The sequence below is a fragment of the Echiichthys vipera genome (assembly GCF_963691815.1).
Source record: "Echiichthys vipera genome assembly, chromosome: 7".
NCBI lineage: Eukaryota > Metazoa > Chordata > Actinopteri > Perciformes > Trachinidae > Echiichthys > Echiichthys vipera.
Window position 1 is genome coordinate 3565719 of NC_139832.1, and position 21111 is coordinate 3586829.

Sequence of the window (21111 nt, forward strand, 5' to 3'; positions counted from 1 at the left end):
CCTGGAACACCTCCCTAGGGAGGCGCCCAGGGTTCATCCTTACCAGATGATCCTGAACCACCTCAACTGGCTCCTTTCAACGCAAAGGAGCAGCGGCTCTACTCCGAGTTCCTCGCGGATGCTGAACTTCTCCCCCTCTCTCTAAGGGAGACTCCAGACCCCCTCCTGAGGAAACACATTCAGACGCTTGTACCCACGACCTGGTTCTTTGGGTCCTGACCCAGCTTTCATGACCACAGGTGAGGGTAGGAACCAAGATTGACCGGTAGATCGAGAGCTTTGCCTTCCGGCTCAGCTCTCTTTCATCATAATGGTGCGGTAGACAAAAGCATTGGTGTGAATGTTAAACCGTAAACAGGACGCACATTAAAGCAGAGTCTTGGTTCACTCTCTTCATGTGAATACGTCTTTCGTCGGACCCTTCACCTGCTTGTCTCTGCAATGTGGGCAACATGAGGGCAACATTGGAATCAAATTCAGTTGTTTTCATTTAAAAAAACAACTTTATTCATCCCAGAGGGACAGTTGGGGGTCGGGATGATCCTACAGGTAGCTTCATCATTGACTGCAAACAACATCTAATGTAACAGGATTCAACAGTCAGAACCATCAGATCCCTGTATCCCTATAGGAAGATGGAGACATAGGGCATTACTTTGCATCATTTTTTTTTTTACAGCTCTGGTTCACCTCATTTCTGTGCTTGTCAAAAAGTAATAGAAGTAAGAAACGACCAGAAAAGGATGCAGCCACAGGGCATTTAGAGTAAGCAGTGAAAGGGACACAGCTTCGTTTCAGCTTTCTCTCCCTCTGGAAACTTTCTCTTTTAAGGTCACAGTCAACTCGAGCCGAGACGAGAAGTTGGAGGAGGAGATAGAGGAGGTGGGGGTCGTTGTTTCCAAAGCCACATCATCCGGAGTCCCCCCCCCCATAATCACTGGATAATGACGATCTTCCTTTCAGTTGGGGGGGAGGGAGGGATTATCTCCACATGACAGCTCCATCTCCGTTGATCTGCCTCAGATTTAGACACGGGTTTGGGATTTGACACATGACAAGACAATAAGAAAGGAAGAGAAAGGCAAGATCTCTGTGATAAAGACAGGAACTCACATCTGGAAACCCCCTAAAAGAAAGACAAGGGACATCCTTCTGCAGACGCAACATTTTTTTTTTTAAATAAAAAGGCTTTTGAAAGCACTGTGTCAGCAATACTTTCTGTATTTATTTAGCTAAGAGTTCATTAGTTACTTTCTTTTATTCCTCCCTTGTGTTTTTGTAAACTGCTGGAAACTCAGGGCGCACTCACACTGTGCCTCCGTACCGTGCCACAGGACGTTTCACGGTTAAAGTCTAGTTTGTTTGACCAGTGTGAGTGCAACCGTACCGCGTCTATGTGTGGTACGGTTGCCGTCCACGGCCCGTCTGAGAGAGGTGGGCTTTAGTAAAGCATGTTTGCACATGTACGAGCACGAGCGTGCGCACGTGTACGAGCACGAGGCCTACGGCGGCTCTGAGGTCATTTCCTGTGCGCCTGTTGGGACGTAGAAAAAAGAAGGAGGGACCATGCGCGGACATTTCAAACAATGGCGGTGAAAGGTTCACGTTGGTGTGATGCGGAGGTGGAGTGTTTACTGCAGATTTGGTCGATGAAAAGATTCAAAAACAGTCGACAAGACGCACAAAAACTCCGAGGTCTACGGAAAGATCTGGAAACAAAGCCACGCATCGCCATGACGTCATCAATGCGTGTGACGTGTTACGGCGTGATGACGTATAGGCAGCAAGAAGCATTCTCCGAGGCCCAAGTAGTGTGAGTACAAACGGTACTTTGGTTATCCACTTGAATGGACTTTACTATGAGAGGAGCTGGTACAGGGGCCAGTAGGTAAGTCTTTAAAACACTCTTTTAATAAACTCTGGGTTCACTAACTACGCTGTTGGTGCGCTCCTTAAACGTCCATATTTGAAGCTCAGGGCGCTCCTTAAATGAGTTGAAAGCCCCCTGCGTCAGGTTTGAACGTAGGCAGGACGTATGCCTCTTTTCGCATGTGTCCATGTACGTTTAAGGAGACCTTTTTAGTCAGTAACTAACGCCAAAGGCCCCTGACCAATCGTCAGTTTTTGACGCGTTGGGTGTGAGACTGTGTCGCTGATGTTGGGTGGTTCCCATGATGTCAGTTTTATGGACTCCTTAAAAAGAGTGAAAGAGAAATACTGCCCCGAGCTAATCACTGTTAGCCACATGAGGCTGTTAGCGACTCTACCAGATTTCTCCGTTAATCGTTTATACACCAAAAAAAAAAAAGTTCCGATAGCTAATTTGATGTAAGTCACGACCGTGGGGTTGTTTTGCACCGGAATGACCCTTTAAGAAGCTGGAGTCACAGAATTTTGACTTTTTAAAAAGAAAAATCAAACTAATCGACTCATCTCTGCAGCTCTAAGGGCGCACTCCCACTGTGCCTCCGTCCCGTGCCCCGTGCTTTAGGGTACTTGCCCCCCCCTCCAGGCCCGTTTGTACTCACACTACCTGGGCCTCGGAGAATGCTTCTTGCTGCCTATACGTCATCACGCCGTAACACGTCACACGCATTGATGACGTCATGGCGATGCGTGGCTTTGTTTCCAGATCTTTCCGTAGACCTCGGAGTTTTTGTGCGTCTTGTCGACTGTTTTTGAATCTTTTCATCGACCAAATCTGCAGTAAACACTCCACCTCCGCATCACACCAACGTGAACCTTTCACCGCCATTGTTTGAAATGTCCGCGCATGGTCCCTCCTTCTTTTTTCTATGTCCCAACAGGCGCACAGGAAATGACCTCAGAACCGTCGTAGGCCTCGTGCGCACGCTCGTGCTCGTACACGTGCAAACACGCTCTACAAAAGCCCACCTCTCTCAGACGGGCCGTGGACGGCAAGATGGCCACAGCTATGTGCGGAGCGGTTGCACTCACACTGGTCAAACGCACTAGGCTTTAGCTAAAAAAACGGTTTTGGCGCGGTGCGGAAGGACAGTGTGAGTGCGCCTTAAGTCACTGCACGGTTGTGTGATGTCATCGTAACGAGGCAAATGTCAGTCGTGCAAATATTTGACCTAAATAGGGACTTAATAACCTCATTCTGGACGACCAGGCTGGATCAGCCGCCGTTAATCCTAAACGCCACATCTGGGAGCTGAGAGGGCCACATATCCTCGCTCTGCTGCTCTGGGGTGAACAGACGAGAGGCTTGAACTCTGAGCATCGACTCTTTTGGCTTGAATCTTTCTTTGGTTTCAGTTTTTCTGCCCAAATAAAACGACGGGCTGATGTGAGTTCATGGTTCGAAGGTTGTGTCACTGGAACCGACATTTGTGGAGCTGCAAAGTGAAGGAGTTAATGTGTTTAAGGCTTTAAGGGGCGGTGACAGGGGGCGGCTCAAACCCCTTAATTATAATAAATACAGGAATGAATAATAAATTAATGTAGGAATAAATAAATACAGATATAAATGAATAAATAAATGCTGAATTAGGCGTATAAACAAAAACATATAATATAATAATAATATATAAATGCTCAAATAAGTGTATAAATAAATACAGGAAGAAATAAATACAGAAATAAATTAATTTATGAATACATAGGTGTATACATAAATACAAGAATAAATAAATAAATACAGAGATAAACAAATTATAAATAAATGCTGAATTAAGTGTATAAAAATACAGGAATGAATAAATGCAGAAATAGGCATATTAATAAAAACATAAATAAATATATAAATGCTAAAATAAGTTTATAAATAAATACAAGAATATATAAATAAATAATAATAAATAAATGCTGAAATAATTGTATATAAATAAACACAGGCATAAATAAATACAAAAATGAATTTAAAAAATGCTGAAATAACTTTATTAATAAATACAGGAATAAATAAATAAATAAATAAATAAATACAGGAAAAAATTAATTAATTCCTAAATAATAAAATAAATGAATCAATCAATAAGTTCATGAATGAATGGGACCTCCTACCTCATTAATATATGGACACAGAATCACATAAATAAATTAGTGGAGGTGAAAAAACATGTAGAAATCAATGTAAAGCATTCATTTAGAATTGTATTTATTTCTATTATAGAATTCATGTCCGTATATATGTATTTACACATCCCTGTATTCATTTAAAGGTTTATTCATGCATTTATAAATTATTATGATCATGTTTTTGAGCCCTCCGTGATCCTGAAACATCTTTAATCACCTCTGTCATATGATTGGTGCCCCAGCGGCCCCCTAACAGCTCCCTGAGCCCCAGTTTGGGAACCCCCCCCCCCCTCCGGTGTCTTATTCTCCATCTTCAGAGGGGCCGACAAATGCTGCTGTCAATCACGCTGTCAGGAGCAGGACGCGCCTCCCCTCCGGTCGGGGAGCGCACCGGGCAAACGGGAGCTTCGCATCTGGATCTTTTACGCGTCGCCTCGGTCCACGCCCCCTCGAGCCTGCGCGCCTCCTCCGCTGCGGCCCGCACACACACACACACACACACACACACACACACACACACACACACACACACACACACACACACAGTCCGGCGGAGAGACCTGTCGTCCTCTTCCGCTCCCCCCGCCCCCCTTTCCCTCCACACACACTTTTTCCCTTTTTTACTCCAATTTGACAAATCTGTCTCTTCTTCCTCCCGATGCGCGGCGCGCGGCGTGATCCGCACCCAGCAGCGCAATAGTTAACGTGCGCCGGATGCGCCCTCGCTCCAGCAGACCGCTACAGTACGAAGATGGCGTCGGAGGGAGCCAGCGGAGAGCAGCAGCCTCCTCCTCCGGTTCAAACACTGGCGACCGCCGTGCTGGGAAGTGTCGACACGGTAAGACGCGCGGGGCTTCACGGGGGGACTCTCGAGCTTGCGCCGGTGCGTTTTGTACCCGTGTAACTCGGTGCGGTGTCGGAGCAGAGACCCGCAAAGGAAAAAACCCTCCGAGGAGAAATGCAGTGCGCATCTATTCCGCACCGTTCTCGCGGAGCAACAGCGGTGGCCCCGGTAGCTTCACCCCCGGGGATCCTCGCGACAATGCGCGCAGAAAAACAGGAGGTTGAGTGTTTTATTTTAAGGGGGATCGATGAAGTCCCGCATGCGCTCGAACAGGCGCAGCGGGTTCGGTTCCTCCACGCACACACGGAGGGGTTTTCTTTGTGTTCGCCGCCTCCTAAAAAAAACGTTCATCCCGAGGTCTCGGATCGCAGAGGAGAGCCGGAGCCGGAGTCAGCGCGAGCTCAGGTTGTTGCCCCCACACGGGGCACGGAAGGCGAGGTAAACACGCAGACGCTCGGGGCTGAGCCGGCCGCGGGAGGGGGGGGTTACGCGTGGAAGCGGACCCGAGGTCGGGGGTTGATTTGGCTGCTTTTCTATTTCTGGGGAAAGGGTTTGTTCACACCTGGCCCCGCGGAGCTGATTGTGGGCATGAAAATGGGTAATTCACCGAAGTGCATGAGTGCTCGTACACACAGGCTGTGGGGGTGGGTGTGTGTGTGTGTGTGTGTGTGTGTGTGTGTGTGTGTGGGGGGGGGGGGGGTTGTGGGAGTCCTCTCCACTCCACTCCACAGGTTCACACTGATTGTTATTTGACCAGGCAAGCCGTGGTTTTGTTTGTCTTGTTGACACACACACACACAGTTGTGATTTCTCACACAGGTTGCAGCAGCAGCAGCAGCAGCATCCCCTTCCATCAGGTCATGACCCCCCCCCCCCCACACACACACACACACACACCCCTCTCCCCCTGAGCTGCTGAACCTGTCAGGGTTGTCATCGACCCGACGACGGATGCAAACCGGGGCTTCGGAGAGAAACTCGTTTGGATGCGAGGTCGAAAGAGGGTAGAGCTGCTGGTGGAGTTGTTGGAATAGAAAGCAGACCCCCTGAGGTTCGGTGGGTGTGTGTGTGTGTGTATGTGTAGGGGTTGTGGAGGTGGGGGTGGGTTTGAGCGGTGAGCTGTGGGGACGGTGCGGGGGTGGGTGGGTGGATGGAGGGCAGAGGCAGCAGGGTGGAGGCCCTGCAACACCAGACACCTTTCTAAATTGGTCTTAATTTCAGTGACTCAGCTGGCATTGCTGGGAGTACCGTGTCAGCCAGACCCCCCCCCCCCCCCCCCCCACCACCACCTCCACCTTCTCCGCCCCGAGGCTACTTTTTACATTTAGCGTGGAGGTGAACAGGTGCTGCAGAGACACGGGAGCCGGGCGGCCTCCTCAGCTCTGCCCCGCACACTCTTCCCTCTCCAGGATCCAGCCGGGGAATGAAAGGGGGCTTCCGCCTCCATGGAGCTCTCACTCACCCCCCCCCCCCCCCCCCCACCCTCCACCACCACCACCACCACCACCGTCATGCCTGCCATGGTTAAATAAAGCTCTTTGCTCTTTGCTCACCCCCCCCCCCCCCCCCCCCTCCTGTCAGCTCCTCTGTTGTTGGCCCAAGGTGGGGGAAGTTCCTCGTTTGTGAGGACTCTGAAGGACCCGGCCCCTCATGGTCCAGAGAGGAGGTCAGAGGTCAACGGAAGGCACTCTGTCTGCCCGTCACCTCCCACTTGTGTAACACCGCGCATGCAGCGTCAGGGTTGAAGGAAATGAAGCTTAGTTTGCGGATAACGTGACCTGAAGATGCAGCAACGTCGGGAGTTCGGAGAAACACGAGCGGTCAGATGATTAAGACATTTATTTGGTTCATTTTCAGCGTTTGCAGCCGAGGAAAGGTTAAAATAGCCACCTGTAACTCAAAGCTGTTGTTGGCTCAGAGCGCACAAACACTTTTAGCTCTTAATCAAAGTTCACAGCCTCGTCCTGTAACCTGAAAAGAGACGCGCAGCAAAACCTGTGACATCTAATGCACCCCCCCGGTTCGGTTATTATTTCGTTTTTTGCGTCTAGAGAGTGTGTTTTTAGTCGTTTAGTTTCTCTTTCGGGTGATTTTACGTCCATTTTTAGTTGTTTTGTATGTTTCTGTAATTGTTTGGGTTCTATTTTTAGTCATTTTGCATCTTTTCAGGTGGTTTTTCATCTATTTTTAGTCATTTTGCATCTTTTTGTGGTGTTTTGCATCTATTTTTAGTCATTTTGCATCTTTTTGTGGTGGTTTTGCATCTATTTTTAGTCATTTTGCATCTTTTTGTGGTGGTTTTGCATCTATTTTTAGTCATTTTGCATCATTTTGTGGTGTTTTGCATCTATTTTTAGTCATTTTGCATCTTTTCAGGTGGTTTTTCATCTATTTTTAGTAATTTTGCATGTTTTCGTGGTGGTTTTGCATCTATTTTTAGTCATTTTACATCTTTTTGTGGGGGTTTGCATCTGGTTTTAGTCATTTTGCATCTTTTCAGGTGGTTTTTCATCCATTTTAGTCATTTTGCATCTTTTTTGTGGTGGTTTTGCATCTATTTTCAGTCATTTTGCATCATTTTGTGGTGTTTTGCATCTGTTTTTAGTCATTTTGCATCTTTTTGTGGTGGTTTTGCATCTATTTTTAGTCATTTTGCATGTTTTCGTGGTGGTTTTGCATCTATTTTTAGTCATTTTGCATCTTTTTGTGGTGGTTTTGCATCTATTTTTAGTCATTTTGCATCTTTTTGTGATAGTTTTGCATCTATTTTTAGTCATTTTGCATCTTTTTGTGGTGGTTTTGCATCTATTTGTAGTCATTTTGCATAATTTTGTGGTGTTTTGCATCTGGTTTTAGTCATTTTGCATGTTTTCATGGTGGTTTTGCATCTATTTCTAATAATTTTGCACGTCTATTGTAATTTTTTCTTGTCTAAGTGCTTGTTTTGTGTCTATTTTCAGTCATTTAGCATCTCTTTGTGGTCGTTTTGAATCCTTATTGTCATTTTTTTGTCTCTTTGTGGTCATTTTTGGTAATTATGTCTATAATTGTGGTCATTTAGCATCTCTTTGGGTTCAGTTTGTGGGTCAGGAGTCCTGACCTCTGACCCAGTGGGTCCGTTCAGTAATTAATGAGTCGCTGTTTCAGGTTTGGTTTGTTTTGCTCGTCCAGAAGAAAAGAAACAACTATTTCCAATGTTCTCTCTATTTTTATCATTTGCAAAACAAATTCTTCCCTTCAGCTATTTGATAATCTATGAATACTATTAAAATCAGGAGATTACTTGTTGATCCAATATGAATCCTAAGCTGGTGTGATCCGCTGATCGTTCCAGTTGAACTACAAAGACCGTCCGTTCGCCGTCCTGCAGTGATGTTGCAGAGTGATGCCTCTTCACTCACAATAGAGCTTCTTAACTAACTGAAGAGAGCACATTAAGCACAGAACAGACAAACTTCTCATAGAGGCCGTCTCAGAATAAATGTTATCACCAGCTGATCTAATCTGCTCCCGCCGATGTTGGTCATCTTAGCGACGGCCACAAGTGAGAAGCTCAATGCTACCGACATGTGAGGAGGGGGAAGTGGCTCCATGAGAATTTGTTGGTGTCGGAGCTGGGGTTGGTGTCACAGCAGGCTTCAGCTTTAAGTGCCAGTTATCTCGTGTTCCCATACGCTCAGATTATTCTAATGAGATCCATCCAGTGACTCATAAATATGTGTTTTCCGCTCTTACTCAATATAATCCGCAGGAGAGCTGAAACCATTTTTTGGAGCAGAGATTGCAAAGCTTCCCAGAAGGCTTTGCTGCTATTCTTTGTGTTTTTATGTGATAGTAAGTGTTGAATAATAAACATGTGTTCTGACCCCCCCCCCCCCCCTTTGAGATCTGACGGACCAATCAGAGCCGTTTATCCACGTGGGGCGGGTTGAGGACGAGGTCCGCTCAGCGTCGGTTTGTCAGGCTCAAGAAACTCCGATCAAACTGTCGAACTAGACGAGCAAATGAAACATGACTCGTTAGTCTGTTGTTATGTTGCTGTTTGGCTGTAACTTGTTTCTTCGCCATTGTTTGTCAGCTTCAGATCGAGCACCGCCGCTGCGTCGCTGCTGTGGTTGGTTGAAAGTCGATCTGATTGTGGTCAGAAGCGTTTTTCGCTCCACGTTGACCCCTTTTGGAAATGTACTGAGAGGTGCCAGACTACAATAATACAGGATGCATGTCACAGAACCTCCAGTTTGACAGTCGGTCGTAACGGGAAAAGGGCTAAACTTAAATAACATGGTGTCAGATCGGTGCATAGACTTGCATCTATGTTGAAGTAAGACACCCACTTTTTACTTTTAGACGTTTCATGGTGGTTTTGCATTTATTTTTAGTCATTTTGCATCCTTTTCTGGTGGTTTGCATCTATTTTTAGTCATTTTGCATCCTTTTCTGGTGGTTTTGCATCTATTTTTAGTCATTTTGCATCTTTTCTTGGTGGTTTTGCATCTATTTTTAGTCATTTTGCATCTTTTTGTGGTGGTTTTGCATCTATTTTTAGTCATTTTGCATCTTTTCTTGGTGGTTTTGCATCTATTTTAGTCATTTTGCATCCTTTTCTGGTGGTTTTGCATCTATTTTTAGTCATTTTGCATCTTTTCTTGGTGGTTTTGCATCTATTTTTAGTCATTTTGCATCCTTTTCTGGTGGTTTTGCATCTATTTTTAGTCATTTTGCATCTTTTCTTGGTGGTTTTGCATCTGTTTTTAGTCATTTTTCATCTTTTTGCGGTGGTTTTGCATCTATTTATAGTCATTTTGCATCTTTTTGTGGTGGTTTTGCATCTATTTTTAGTCATTTTGCATCTTTTCTTGGTGGTTTTGCATCTATTTTTAGTCATTTTGCATCCTTTTCTTGGGGTTTGCATTTATTTTTAGACATTTTGCATCCTTATCTGGGGGCTTTTCATCTATTTTTTGTCATTTTGCATCCTCATCTTGGGGGTTTTGCATCCATTTTTGGTAATTTCTATGTTGTCATTTTGTTTATCTCTGGTCATTTTTCATCTATTTTTATCATTTTGCGTGTCTCTGTCATAGTTTCAGTCAGTATGTGGTTATTTTGTGTCTATTTTTAGTCATTAAGTGTCTCTTCATGCTCGTTTTGCATCCTTACAGCCTTTTTTTTGTCTCTGTGTGGTCATTGTTGGTAGTTTTATATTTACTTATGGTCATTTAGCAGCTCTTTGTAATCAATTTTCAACACTATTATGTGAGTCAGGGTCCGTTCAGTAGACCATCCAGTATTGTATACTTACACATAGCAGCATTTTAGATGGTATCTGAGGCATTTATGATCCTGGTATCAGAACAACTGTTATATAAGAAACAGTCCCATTAAAACTGTTAACAATGGGAGACAAAACTTGGACATACCAGCGTTGTTAGAAACCACAAACTAAGATAGAGAAGATGTGTTTTATGGTAATTTAGCTTAACTGACCTTTTTAATTCATTGTGATTCCTCTAACCTGATGGCATCTTTGGCGGAGGCACTTGCGCACAGCGAGCGCTTCCTGTCCCTCGTGGCTCAGATGTGAAATGACACGCAGACCCTTTCTATTTATTGAGTGAACCGGGGGCTAACAGCGAGCCTCTGAGAGCCGCGGGCCAGGCTGCTCGTGCCCCTTGGCGCTGCGCACACGCGGCTCATGGAGCAAACGAGTGTTTGCTTCCCTCACCTGCTCATGTGCAGAAATGCAAAGAGAAGCAGCGGCCTCTTCAGCCCGAGGCCTCGCTGCGACAGCACGGCGTGGCTCAGGGTTTGCCGTCCATCAGGGCTCCCTCCCCGTCGTCCGTCTCTCTGAGTGAGTGGTGAATGATGCCGGGGGCTCGGGGATCGATTAGAGTCAATCGATCCCTTTGGAATCTCTCCTGCTTTTAATTTCCTGGCGGGCCGAGACGATGCCGTGGTTTGACTAAAGTGAAACGTGATCGACGCAACACTTTGCAGCTCCTTCACTCTGAAAATGAAAAAGGGTCCAGACGCAAATCCTCCTTTTGTTAACATGTGTTTTGTGTTTCATGCTTTAATGTTTTCTCATACTGAACCCTCTGTCTGAGACGCTCTGACGCTCTGTTGCAGCTCCAAGTCTGCTCCGATTGGCCGGGCACTTCCTGGTCTCCTCCCTGCTGTTCCTCATCACGTAGCTAGCATGTAGCGACATTTAGTAAACACCGTAGACTGTGGGTCAAAAAAAGCAGAGATTTCAACTGTCAGAAATCACAAATAACGCTTTTTATCCCACTGCAGAGAGCACATTAACCAGAGAACAGATACTTTTCATCGGAGGTCGTCTCAGAATAAATGTTACCGACAGCTGATCTATTCCGCTACCGCCAATGTCGGCCATCTTAGCGACGGCCACAAGTGAGAGGCTGAATGCTAACGACCTGTGAGGAGGGGGAAGTGGCTCCATGAGAGATTTGCTGGTGTCGAAGCTCAGTGAATCCATCCTTCATGTAAACACCTGAGACGTCGGGGTAGGAGGCAGGACATGAAGCGGCTTAAACACGGTTACGTAGCCGGTTTGTTATTTGGTCCCAAACAACCGAGTCTCTCGCTGTTCCTTGAGTTTGTCACTTCCTGGTCTCCTCCCTGCTGTTCCCCATCACCGCTGCTAGCATGTAGCTACATGTAGTAAACAGTAGACTGTGGGTCAGAAATCCCAGCATGCAGTAGCATGCAATTAGGGAGTAATGAGGAACGCAAGCTACGGCTATCACAGCTTTCTCTGCCGCTGGCGTGTAGCTACATGTGGTAAACGGTAGACTGGGGGTCAAAAGAGCAGAGCTTTCTACAGGACACGTTGTAACATATGCATGCTCTCAAATTAGGGAGTAATTGGGGGCCGTGCGTAGCTGCACTTCGCGGGTGTGCCCGGCGTGCAGTGCCCGTAGCAGATGACCTTGTTTGAAAATCTGAGAAGGCGCGATGATGTCAGGCCGCAGAGAAAGTGTGAACTGTCTGAATCGTGAACAGATCGGCTCATGGGGGCTCGACTGGTCACCCATGAACACGTTTGCACAATTATTGGACACTTTGGTCGTGTTTAGGACGAACATCTGACGTTTTAACAAGAGATGTTTGACAGAAACTAAGGAAAAGCCACAACAGGCCCCTTTAAATATTTACTTTCCCTTGTGGGATAAATAAAAGTTATTCTTCTTCTTCTTCTTCCTTTTCCTTTTCCTTGTCTTCCTCCATCTTCTTCTTTTTCTTTTTCTTCTTCTTCCAAGTTATCCTCCCCTTTTTCTTCTTTTTTCTGCTTCTTCTTCTCCTCCTCTTCATCTTATTCTCTTCCTCCTTTTCCTTCCTCTTCCAAGTTATCCTCCCCCCTTTTCTTCTTTTCTCCTCCTCTTCTTCTTCTTCTCTTGTTTTCTTCTCCTATTTCTTCTCCTCCCCCTATTTCTTCTTTTCTCCTCCTCTTCCTTTCCATCTTCTCCTCTTCCTTCATCTTCTTCTCCGTCTTCTTCTTTTTCTTTTTCTTCTTCATCTTCATCATCATCTTCTTCTTCTCCTCCTCCGTCTCCCTCTTCTTCCAAGTTCTCCTGCCCCTTTTTCTTCCTTTCTCCTCCTCTTCCTTCATCTTCTTCTCAGTCTTCTTCTTCTTCTTCTTCATCTTCTTTCAAGTTCTCCTCCCCCTTTTTCTTCTTTCTTCTTCATCTTCATCTTCTTCTCCTCCTCTTTCTTCTTCACCGCCTCCCTCTTCTTTTTCTTCTTCTTCTTCCAAGTTCTCCTTTCCCTATTTCTTCTTTTCTCCTCCTCCTTCTTCTTCTTCTTTTTTTTCTTCCTTCTTCTTCTTCTTCTCCTCTTTCTTCATCTTCTTCTTCTCCTCCTCTTCCTTCATCTTCTTCTTCTCCTCCTCTTCCTTCATCTTCTTCTTCTCCTCCTCTTCCTTCATCTTCTTCTTCTCCTCCTCTTCCTTCATCTTCTTCTTCTCTTCTTCACCGTCTTTGTCTTCTTCCAAGTTCTCCTCCCCCTTTTTCTTCTTTCTTCTTCTTCTTCTTCTTCTTCTTCTTGTTTCTTGTGAAGGCTTTCCTCTCTCTTTCTTTAAAGGACCGTTCATTCAGATAGATTTATTGCCTCTGGAGCGTAACACGCGTAGAAGTGCAGCAGCGTGTTGAAGTGCAGCAGCGTGCTGAAGTCATATCCTGGGACCTCTGCAGACGTGTCCGACTGCCTTTAATGAAATGGAGTAATCTTGGCTGCAGTGTCCATGATGCAGGCCTGTAAATCAGGCCTAAACGGGCCGACTGACAGCCGAGCGTCCCCAGAACGAGCAGGTACAGCGATCCTCCTGATGCCACCAGAGGCCGAGACGCTCTCCTCTTCCTCCATTTCCCTTTTATGAAGTTTTTATATTGAACAAATCTCCTTTGTGGGGAGAAAGAGCTTCCAGATATGGGGAACGCAGCTGGACGTGCAGATGTGCTGCAGCAGTCGCCAACACGGTAACTGGAAATTCCTCTGTCACCGGCCTCTCTGCGAGGAGTTACATCATGTGTTTTTGGGGGGGACTCCGCAGCCAAGAATTCCTCTCATTTCCCCTCACACACGTTGGTTTTTCTGCTTTTTAGGAGGAGTGCGATCCCTTTCCAAGGTCCCGTAACGCAACAATTTGACGCTGTGCTGCTGGAATGTGGAGCGACCAGACGCCGCCGTGACGTTCGGGGACAGAAAGCCGTCTCACACGGATGAATAGGACTCACTATTGCCCCCCCCCCCAAAATAATCAGGACCACTTGGGAAAAATGTGCCTCTTTAGTTTGTCGTTGAATTTTACATCTGAGCTCAAGAAAGAGGAAGCTTCTGTCGCATTTCTGAGGTTTTGAGTTGAGTCACTAAAACTGCCTCTCAGGGACTTTTTGCGGTCCCCAGGGAGCGGTGCTGGTTGCGCGGTCCCCAGGGAGCGGTGCTGGTTGTGCGGTCCCCAGGGAGCGGTGCTGGTTGTGCGGTCCCCAGGGAGCGGTGCTGGTTGTGCGGGCCCCAGGGAGCGGTGCTGGTTGCACGGTCCCCAGGGAGCGGTGCTGGTTGTGCGGTCCCCAGGGAGCGGCAGGAAGGAAAACGACCTGTTGAGACCGATGTTGGGACTTTAGTTGAGTGACTTCGCCACCAAACGTTGATTGCATTGTGTTTTCTTTCGTTTCCCGCAGAAATGTGAGTTCAACATGGATAACCTGAGTAAGCCCGAGCTGCTCACCCTGCTGAGCATCATGGAGGGAGAGCTGGAGGCCCGCGACCTGGTCATAGAGGCCCTGAGGGTGAGTCCAGACGACACACACACACACGCACACACACGCACACGCACACTCCGTCTCAGCCGTTGTCTGGGGTGAAATCAAACACAGCCTGTTTAAGAGACTTGAGATGAGGCGATAGGCTGAAACTAAGTCGGCGCCGCTTGTTTTTTGCTTTGTAATCACTTGTGATAAGCCGTCTCTCTCTAATTGCCTTTGTTGAGCGGGAGCCGGCTGAGCTGACTGTTTAGCACTTCCTGCCAGAGAAAGGACCAGCGGGATCAAACCCCCGTGTCCGCCCGGCATCACCACCTGCTTTAACTATCAGCAACAAACAAGATGGTTGGAGTTCGCCGGTTCTGGCTCCCGTTGTTCCTTAGCAACTGTTGTGAAGCTGTGAGGAAAAGTGCAGCTTGAGTCAAAGGTGGTTTAATTGCATTGATGCTGAACAATACATCAATATTGCACCGTGATATGAGACTAGATCTGGTTTAAAGGCTGTATTTCAGTGAAGTGATGTGCTTTTCTGAACTTTCCAGCTCTTCTGTTATTTGCTTTTACCCACTCGTTCATCATATTCACATCACTGCTGATTATTAATCCATATTTTCGTGAAAGCACCAACAGTCAACCCAATAGTATCGCTACCAGGGGTGTAGTCCTGAACACAATAGCATAATCTCGTTGACATTCAGTCACAGCAAATAGTTTGTCATCATTTTGATATTTAAGGTGGCTCTATGGATTCAAGACGCCAGCTCGTGCACTAAGGGCGCACTCACACTGTCCCTCCGTACCGTGCCCAAGCATGTTTCACGGGTAAAGTCTAGTTCGTTTGACCGGTGTGAGTGCAACAGTACCGCGTCTAGGAGCGGTACGGTTGCCGTCCACGGCCCGTTGGGGAGAGGTGGGCTTTTGTAAAGCACGTTTGCACATGTACAAGCACGAGGGCGTGTGCGTGCGTGCAGGTGTGTGTGTGTGTGTGTGTGCTTGTGTCCTATACTGCCCATATAATGGCAGAGCGTTGAAGGTTGGGATGAGTGTGAATGGGTGATGTATTGATCTGTGGTTACTGAGTATTGATGCCGCACACATGATGACTTTGGCGTCCCGGAGAACCCCCCCCCCCCCCCCCTCCATGCACACCCCTCTCTCTGCAGTTCTGTATCACATCAGAATCGGTCCGTTTTTGTCCATGACGAGCTTTTTAAGGCTTTCTGTGCGACTTACGTGCTGCTGAGTGAAGTGACAGAGGTTAGCAGCGGAGACTCTGGCGTCTCCTCCTCTGATTTCTGAACACCGTCGGGAAGCCGAAGCAGGAGAAGCTCAAACTGAGCTACTGTAACATGAACTGAACTGAGTTTCCTTTTAGTAAAATGCTCTGAATGAATTGAAGTTCCCTCTGGTAAACAGTTAACTACGTAGTGTGAGTCTAGAGCTTTTATTGTGAAAGGTCAGAACGGAAGAAGTTAAGCCATCGGCGCCGCCTTTGTCGAGGTTTCCCGTCTGATCCATAGATGAAGGAGGTCCAGCAGCAGACCTGTGTTGTTGTTTGTAGCTGTGTTGTCCTGATTATATTGAACATTGGTTGGCCTCACAGTGAGAGGGTTCCTGGTTTGAATCCCGGCTGGGGCCTTTCTGTGTGGAGTTTGCATGTTCTCCCCGTGTCTGCGTGGGTTTTCTCCGGGTTCTCCGGTTTCCTCCCACAGTCCAAAGACGTGCAGGTGTTCGGTTCATTGATGACTCTAAATCACCCGTAGGTGTGAATGGTTGTCTGTCTCTGTTCGTCTCTATGTGTCCTGTGATAGACTGGCGTCCTGTCCAGGGTGGACCCCGCCTCACGCCCGATGTCAGCTGGGATCGGCTCCAGCCTCCCGCGACCCCGATAGGGACAAGCATTTGAAGATGAATGAATTTGCTCGACATTTGCCATCGACATGTTGATGGAAACACAGCTAATGTCCTGCTCTTTTAGACTCCAAACTCAGGGATCGAACCGCTGAGCCTTTTGGTGGCGCAGCAGCCTTCTGCAGCTGTTGTCACATTTATTATTTCTCTGTTCAGTTTTCCTGACACTGAGCCCATTGTGTGGCTTCTCCAGGCATCGACCTTCGCTGATATTGAGCAGCATCGGCTTCAGACAGTAATTCAAACCTTTAAACTTTCCTTTCTCTTCTTCCTCTTCTTCCGTCCTGCTTCGTCTATTATGTTTATTTTGTTTCTGCCTCCCTTTCTTTAAACCCAGGACGGTCTGTCCCTCAGTGTCGCCTCGGCTTTTGTCTCTCTGGGTTTCTGATATTGGTTGTTTTTGTGTTCCACCTTCAACCGCGTAAGAACCCCTGCAGCCCCCCGCCCCCCATCTCCCCTGTGGACGGATATCTTATCCAGGTTTCAATGAAATGAGCGTCCTCTCTGCCGCCCAGACGGCTCTAGAAACCCACAATGAGCTTGTTTGTTCTGTCGCTGATAAGAGAGAGACGGATGAAGACAGGGAGAGAGAAATAAAAGAGACGGGGTTAAGCGCTTAAGAGAGATATCAGGAGGAGTCCAGATCGTCGGTTCGAATCGGGAGGCAGAGAGTGAGAAACGGGAGGCCTGCGATCGTCTCTGACAAAGCCGGGGACAGTGTGACGGAGAGGATTAAGCCCCCGTTCACTCACTTCACAGTCCTCTATCCAAACATCCAGAAGGAAAAGCAAAAAAAAAAAAGCATCATCCGACCACCAGCTGCAGGGCTATCGATGCAGCAGCACAATCAAAACCACAAATCAAGCTAACCGGCGTTGTTGGTCAGCATTTCCAAAAGCACCTTGCAGTGGCACAGCTACAAAGCGCTGCGCAGGGAGCCTGAACCCTCCGTCCTGGCAGTTTATGTAGAGCAGTTCCTCTTATCTACATGCTACCAATCCCCCCCCAACCCCCCAATTGGACCCAACTTCCACGGCTTGGCACGGCTACAGCGATTGTTTGTGCCGTTTGGGTGTTATTAAGAGGCTTTGGTGCCGCGGATTAATTAGCGTGTGGCTAAAGCTGGCTGAGCTTCTGTATCAGGTTTCATCCTGGAGAGGAAAAAGAAAGGAGGCTGTAGTGCGGATTAGCCAAACAACGGCGTTATCACATGGGTACCGTGGCCGGCGGCTACACAAGTCACCCATTCTTTCGCCGCCAGCGGGGCATTTCGGAGTCTGTGTCTTTACTCGGACAAACCGTTGTCTTTGTATCTACAAGGTCGCATCTAGGGAGGTGCATCCAAACCGATGGAGCAGCTCTCAAGCTTTTACAAACGGTAGATTTGCGGTTGAGTGGCGGCCTTAGCATGCATATGTGCGTTCGTCCGTCCGTCCGTCCGTCCGTCCGTCCGTCCTACAAGGTCACATCAAGGGAGGTGCATCCAAACCGACTGAGCCGCTCTCAAGCCTTAACAAACGGTAGATTTGCGGTTGACTGACGGCAGAGTAGCCGCCTAGAGTCAAAGCGGATAAAGTCGCCAGCCCAGAGCCGCGGTTTAAGCCTTTTGGCTGATGTCCAGTGGTCATTCCTCACTTACACAAAGAAATAGTTTCACAGAAAGCCTCTTCAGTGCTGATGAAAGCAGGAAATCTCAAGGTCATTAAAGCTCTTTTTTCTTTTTTTTATCTCCTTGTTGTTTCAAATGCCCTCTGCCGTTCCAACTCCAGCAGGAAGTGAACGTTTGTCAGCTCCTGGGGGTGGAAACAGGTTGGTGAAGTAGTGGTAGATGATTAATTCTGCTCTCTGCTTCGTCCTTGCCGGGCAGGTAGGGTAGATGCATTGTCCGACCGGGCGTGCTTGAAATGTATCCCTGTAATTCTCTAAGGGAGGACTGAGAGCTCTGAGGTTCAACCGTACAGGCGGCGTGCAGCTAAAGAACCCAAACACGGAGCTAATAGAAGCTAACGGATACTAACAGAGCTGCATGGGAGCATCTCTGTTACTCCTCAGCTCAATATCCTCTTGATGTGACGCATTCAGAGGAGACGTTTAAATGAATAAATATTGAATAAATGAATGTTTTTCCCCAAGGTCAAATGTTCCTGGGTCCCCCACCTGCAGCTCATTGGTCTTTCCCAAAGTTTTTTTTTATTTTGGGCTGCCATAAGTGAGTTAATTTCCCTGATTCCCTGGACAGGCACAAAATGAAGCATTTTTAAAGAATGAATTTTGAGATTTTTCAAAGTAAAAGCCTCTAGGAATGTATGATTCAACTTTCCCGCTATAGACCGTATGAAAAATGGACGTAGCCTCTCTGTCGGGGTCCGTTCTCTCAACTCTGTATTGTCTTCGCCTACAGGAGTCGCCATCTTGTCAGCCTTTGACTCCGCCTCATTTCCTCTTACTAAAAAAGGGCATGTATGTGACGTTGGGGGGAGGGAGATACGTCCATCTGGCTGACGTTTACCTCCAAAGAGAAGTTAGGGCTGGAGGCTAGCTGTCACTCAAGAGGCCACGCCCCTAAATATTCATACACTTTAACCTCCAATAAAATAAAAACTAGCCCCTCCCCCTCAGTGTTGTCATGGAGATCTGAGCTAAACACACAGACTAGAATGTTCTTTTGTCCTTAAACAGGTTTAATGATGCTGTGTAAACGGCCTGTTTAACATGGGGCTCAATGAGAAACTGCTCTGCTGTTATGAAACCTGCCCCTAGTGGACACTCTGAGAACTGCAGTTTTTGGCACTTCCTGTTTGGATCAACCAGGAAGTCGCTGTGGTGGGGGCTTGATTTTCACCAATGGTCTGGAACGAAAACCACAAATAAGATCGTATCGGCACTCGGGTATCGCGATAGTGTCGAGTCTGAAGAAAAGCATATAGTCCGCGCCCTGTCTCTCTCTCTTCTCGTGAACCTTGACCTGAAAAACACTCAATCCATCTTTCTCGATTGTGTGAATTCACAACATTTATGTAAGTTTGGATCCTGGGGTGAGACACCAAATGTCTCCTTTTGGGCCTTGAGCTGAAACAGTTCAAAGTTGCGTCGAATACGCCCAGAATGTTCCGCAAACTAAAGCTACTGTATCCTAACTTCTGACATTGGTATCCCCACAGTGGCTGAACAGATCTTTACCATTCAAATTACACCTGGAACGCAAATCTACCTTCGTTCTTTCGCACTTTGAACTGCGATAGCTCTTTCCAATCGCGTGCAATGTCCGTTTATGTGAAGAGACACACGTTCCCTGGGAATAAAGGGCTGCGGACTTTCACGATAGTCCCCACTGGGGTCGGATACCACAGGTTTAGCATTTCAAGTAGTTGAAATAGAAATCAAAGGCAGGACGAGGCGCCGACATCACCAGTAGTTCCTAAAACTCAAACCCACGCTGTACTCTGAGACGAACGCTGCACAGTTGGACACTTTGTCCGTCAGTTCTTCTCACTGTCTTGGCAGTTTTGTTCTGTGAGCCGCGGTCTCGGTGAGTGGGAGAGAGAAGGATCGGGCAGACGGAGATGTCCAGATTGGACGATCTGTGCTTTTGTGAAAACGACTTGTTTGGGATGATTTCACTGGCGAGGAGTGATCGGCGGCAGGCCAACGGAGTGGTCACAGTGACACGAGCCAGAGGAGATGAATCTGCAGACGCATGCGGATACTTTCCTCTGAGCGTGAAGCTTTGAGTTTAGCACAGGGACGGATGTAGAGACAATAGGGCCCTGGGCAAAGACCTGTAAGAGGCCCCCACTCTGAGTTTGGGTGTCTTGTTCCTACGTAAACAAAGAGTCCACTTTTAGTCGTTTTGTGGTAATTTTATGTCCATTTTTAGTTGTCTCTCTGTAATAGTTTTGCATCTATATTTACTCATTTTGCATCATTTTGTGGTGGTTTTGCATCTAGTTTTACTCATTTTGCATCTTTTTGTGGTGGTTTTGCATCTAGTTTTAATCATTTTGCATCTTTTTGTGGTGGTTTTGCATCTAGTTTTACTCATTTTGCATCTTTTTGTGGTGGTTTTGCATCTATTTTTAGTCATTTGCATCTTTTTGTGGTGGTTTTGCATCCATTTTTAATCATTTGCATCTTTTTGTGGTGGTTTTGCATCTATTTTTTGACATTTTGCATCTTTTTGTGCTGGTTTGCATCTATTTTTTAGCCTTTTTGCATCTTTTTGTGCTGGTTTTCATCTATTTTTAGCCTTTTTTCATCTTTTTGTACTGGCTTGCATCTATTTTTAGTAATTTTGCATCTTTTTGTACTGGCTTGCATCTATTTTTAGTCATTTTGCATCTTTTTGTGGTGGTTTTGCATCTATTTTTAGACATTTTGGCCCTTTTTGTGGTGTTTTTGCATCTATTTTTAGTCATTTTGCATCTTTTTGTGCTGGTTTGCATCTATTTTTTACTCATTTTGCATCTTTTGTAATTGTTTTACATCTATTTTTATTTATTTCGCTAGTCTCTGTTGTTTTCGTCTCTATGTGGTGATTCTGTGTCTTTAGTCAGTCATTTACCATCTCTTCATGTTCATTTTGCATCCCTTTAATAATTTTTGTGGTCATTCGTGGTCGTTTTGTGTGTACTTGCGGTCATTTAGCATCTCTATAACAAAACTAACTAGTCGAGGCTGTGGTAGAGCAACACCTCCTGTGCTCTGCGAGGTAAAAATTTATCAAGGGAGTCTTTGAAGAGCGGTCAAATCCTGCTCCGTCTCGAAGCACGTGAGTGGGTTCATCCTGATATCAAATGCTGGTGTTGGTGCAGCAGCTGCAGCTAAGATGTTTTTTACCATCCGCTGTTTTCACTCCTGAGAAAACCATCAACGCTGAGGTGGACCGGGGTGACGTACGTCCCCACAGACGGCTGTGTTTGGGAATGCAGATGGGCGGTCTGCGTTTCTGCCCACCGGCGTCCCAACCTTCCTCTGGGCTCGGGGGGGGGGGGGGGGGGGGGGTCATGTGATCTGCCATATGACTAAGACAGC

At 46.7% G+C, this 21111-nt stretch overlaps 1 protein-coding gene across 1 annotated transcript in view; it reads left to right on the forward strand.

Annotated features, from left to right (window-relative positions):
- Nucleotides 1-4642: 4642 nt before the first annotated feature.
- The window catches only part of cttnbp2 (cortactin binding protein 2), a 106729-nt gene continuing 90260 nt past the window's right edge, over nucleotides 4643-21111 (forward strand). The window contains exons 1-2 of the mRNA XM_083915961.1: nucleotides 4643-4882; nucleotides 14089-14196. Coding sequence (XP_083772087.1) covers nucleotides 4796-4882; nucleotides 14089-14196 — 195 coding nt within the window. The 5' untranslated portion in view covers nucleotides 4643-4795. The remainder of the gene's footprint in view (nucleotides 4883-14088; nucleotides 14197-21111) is intronic.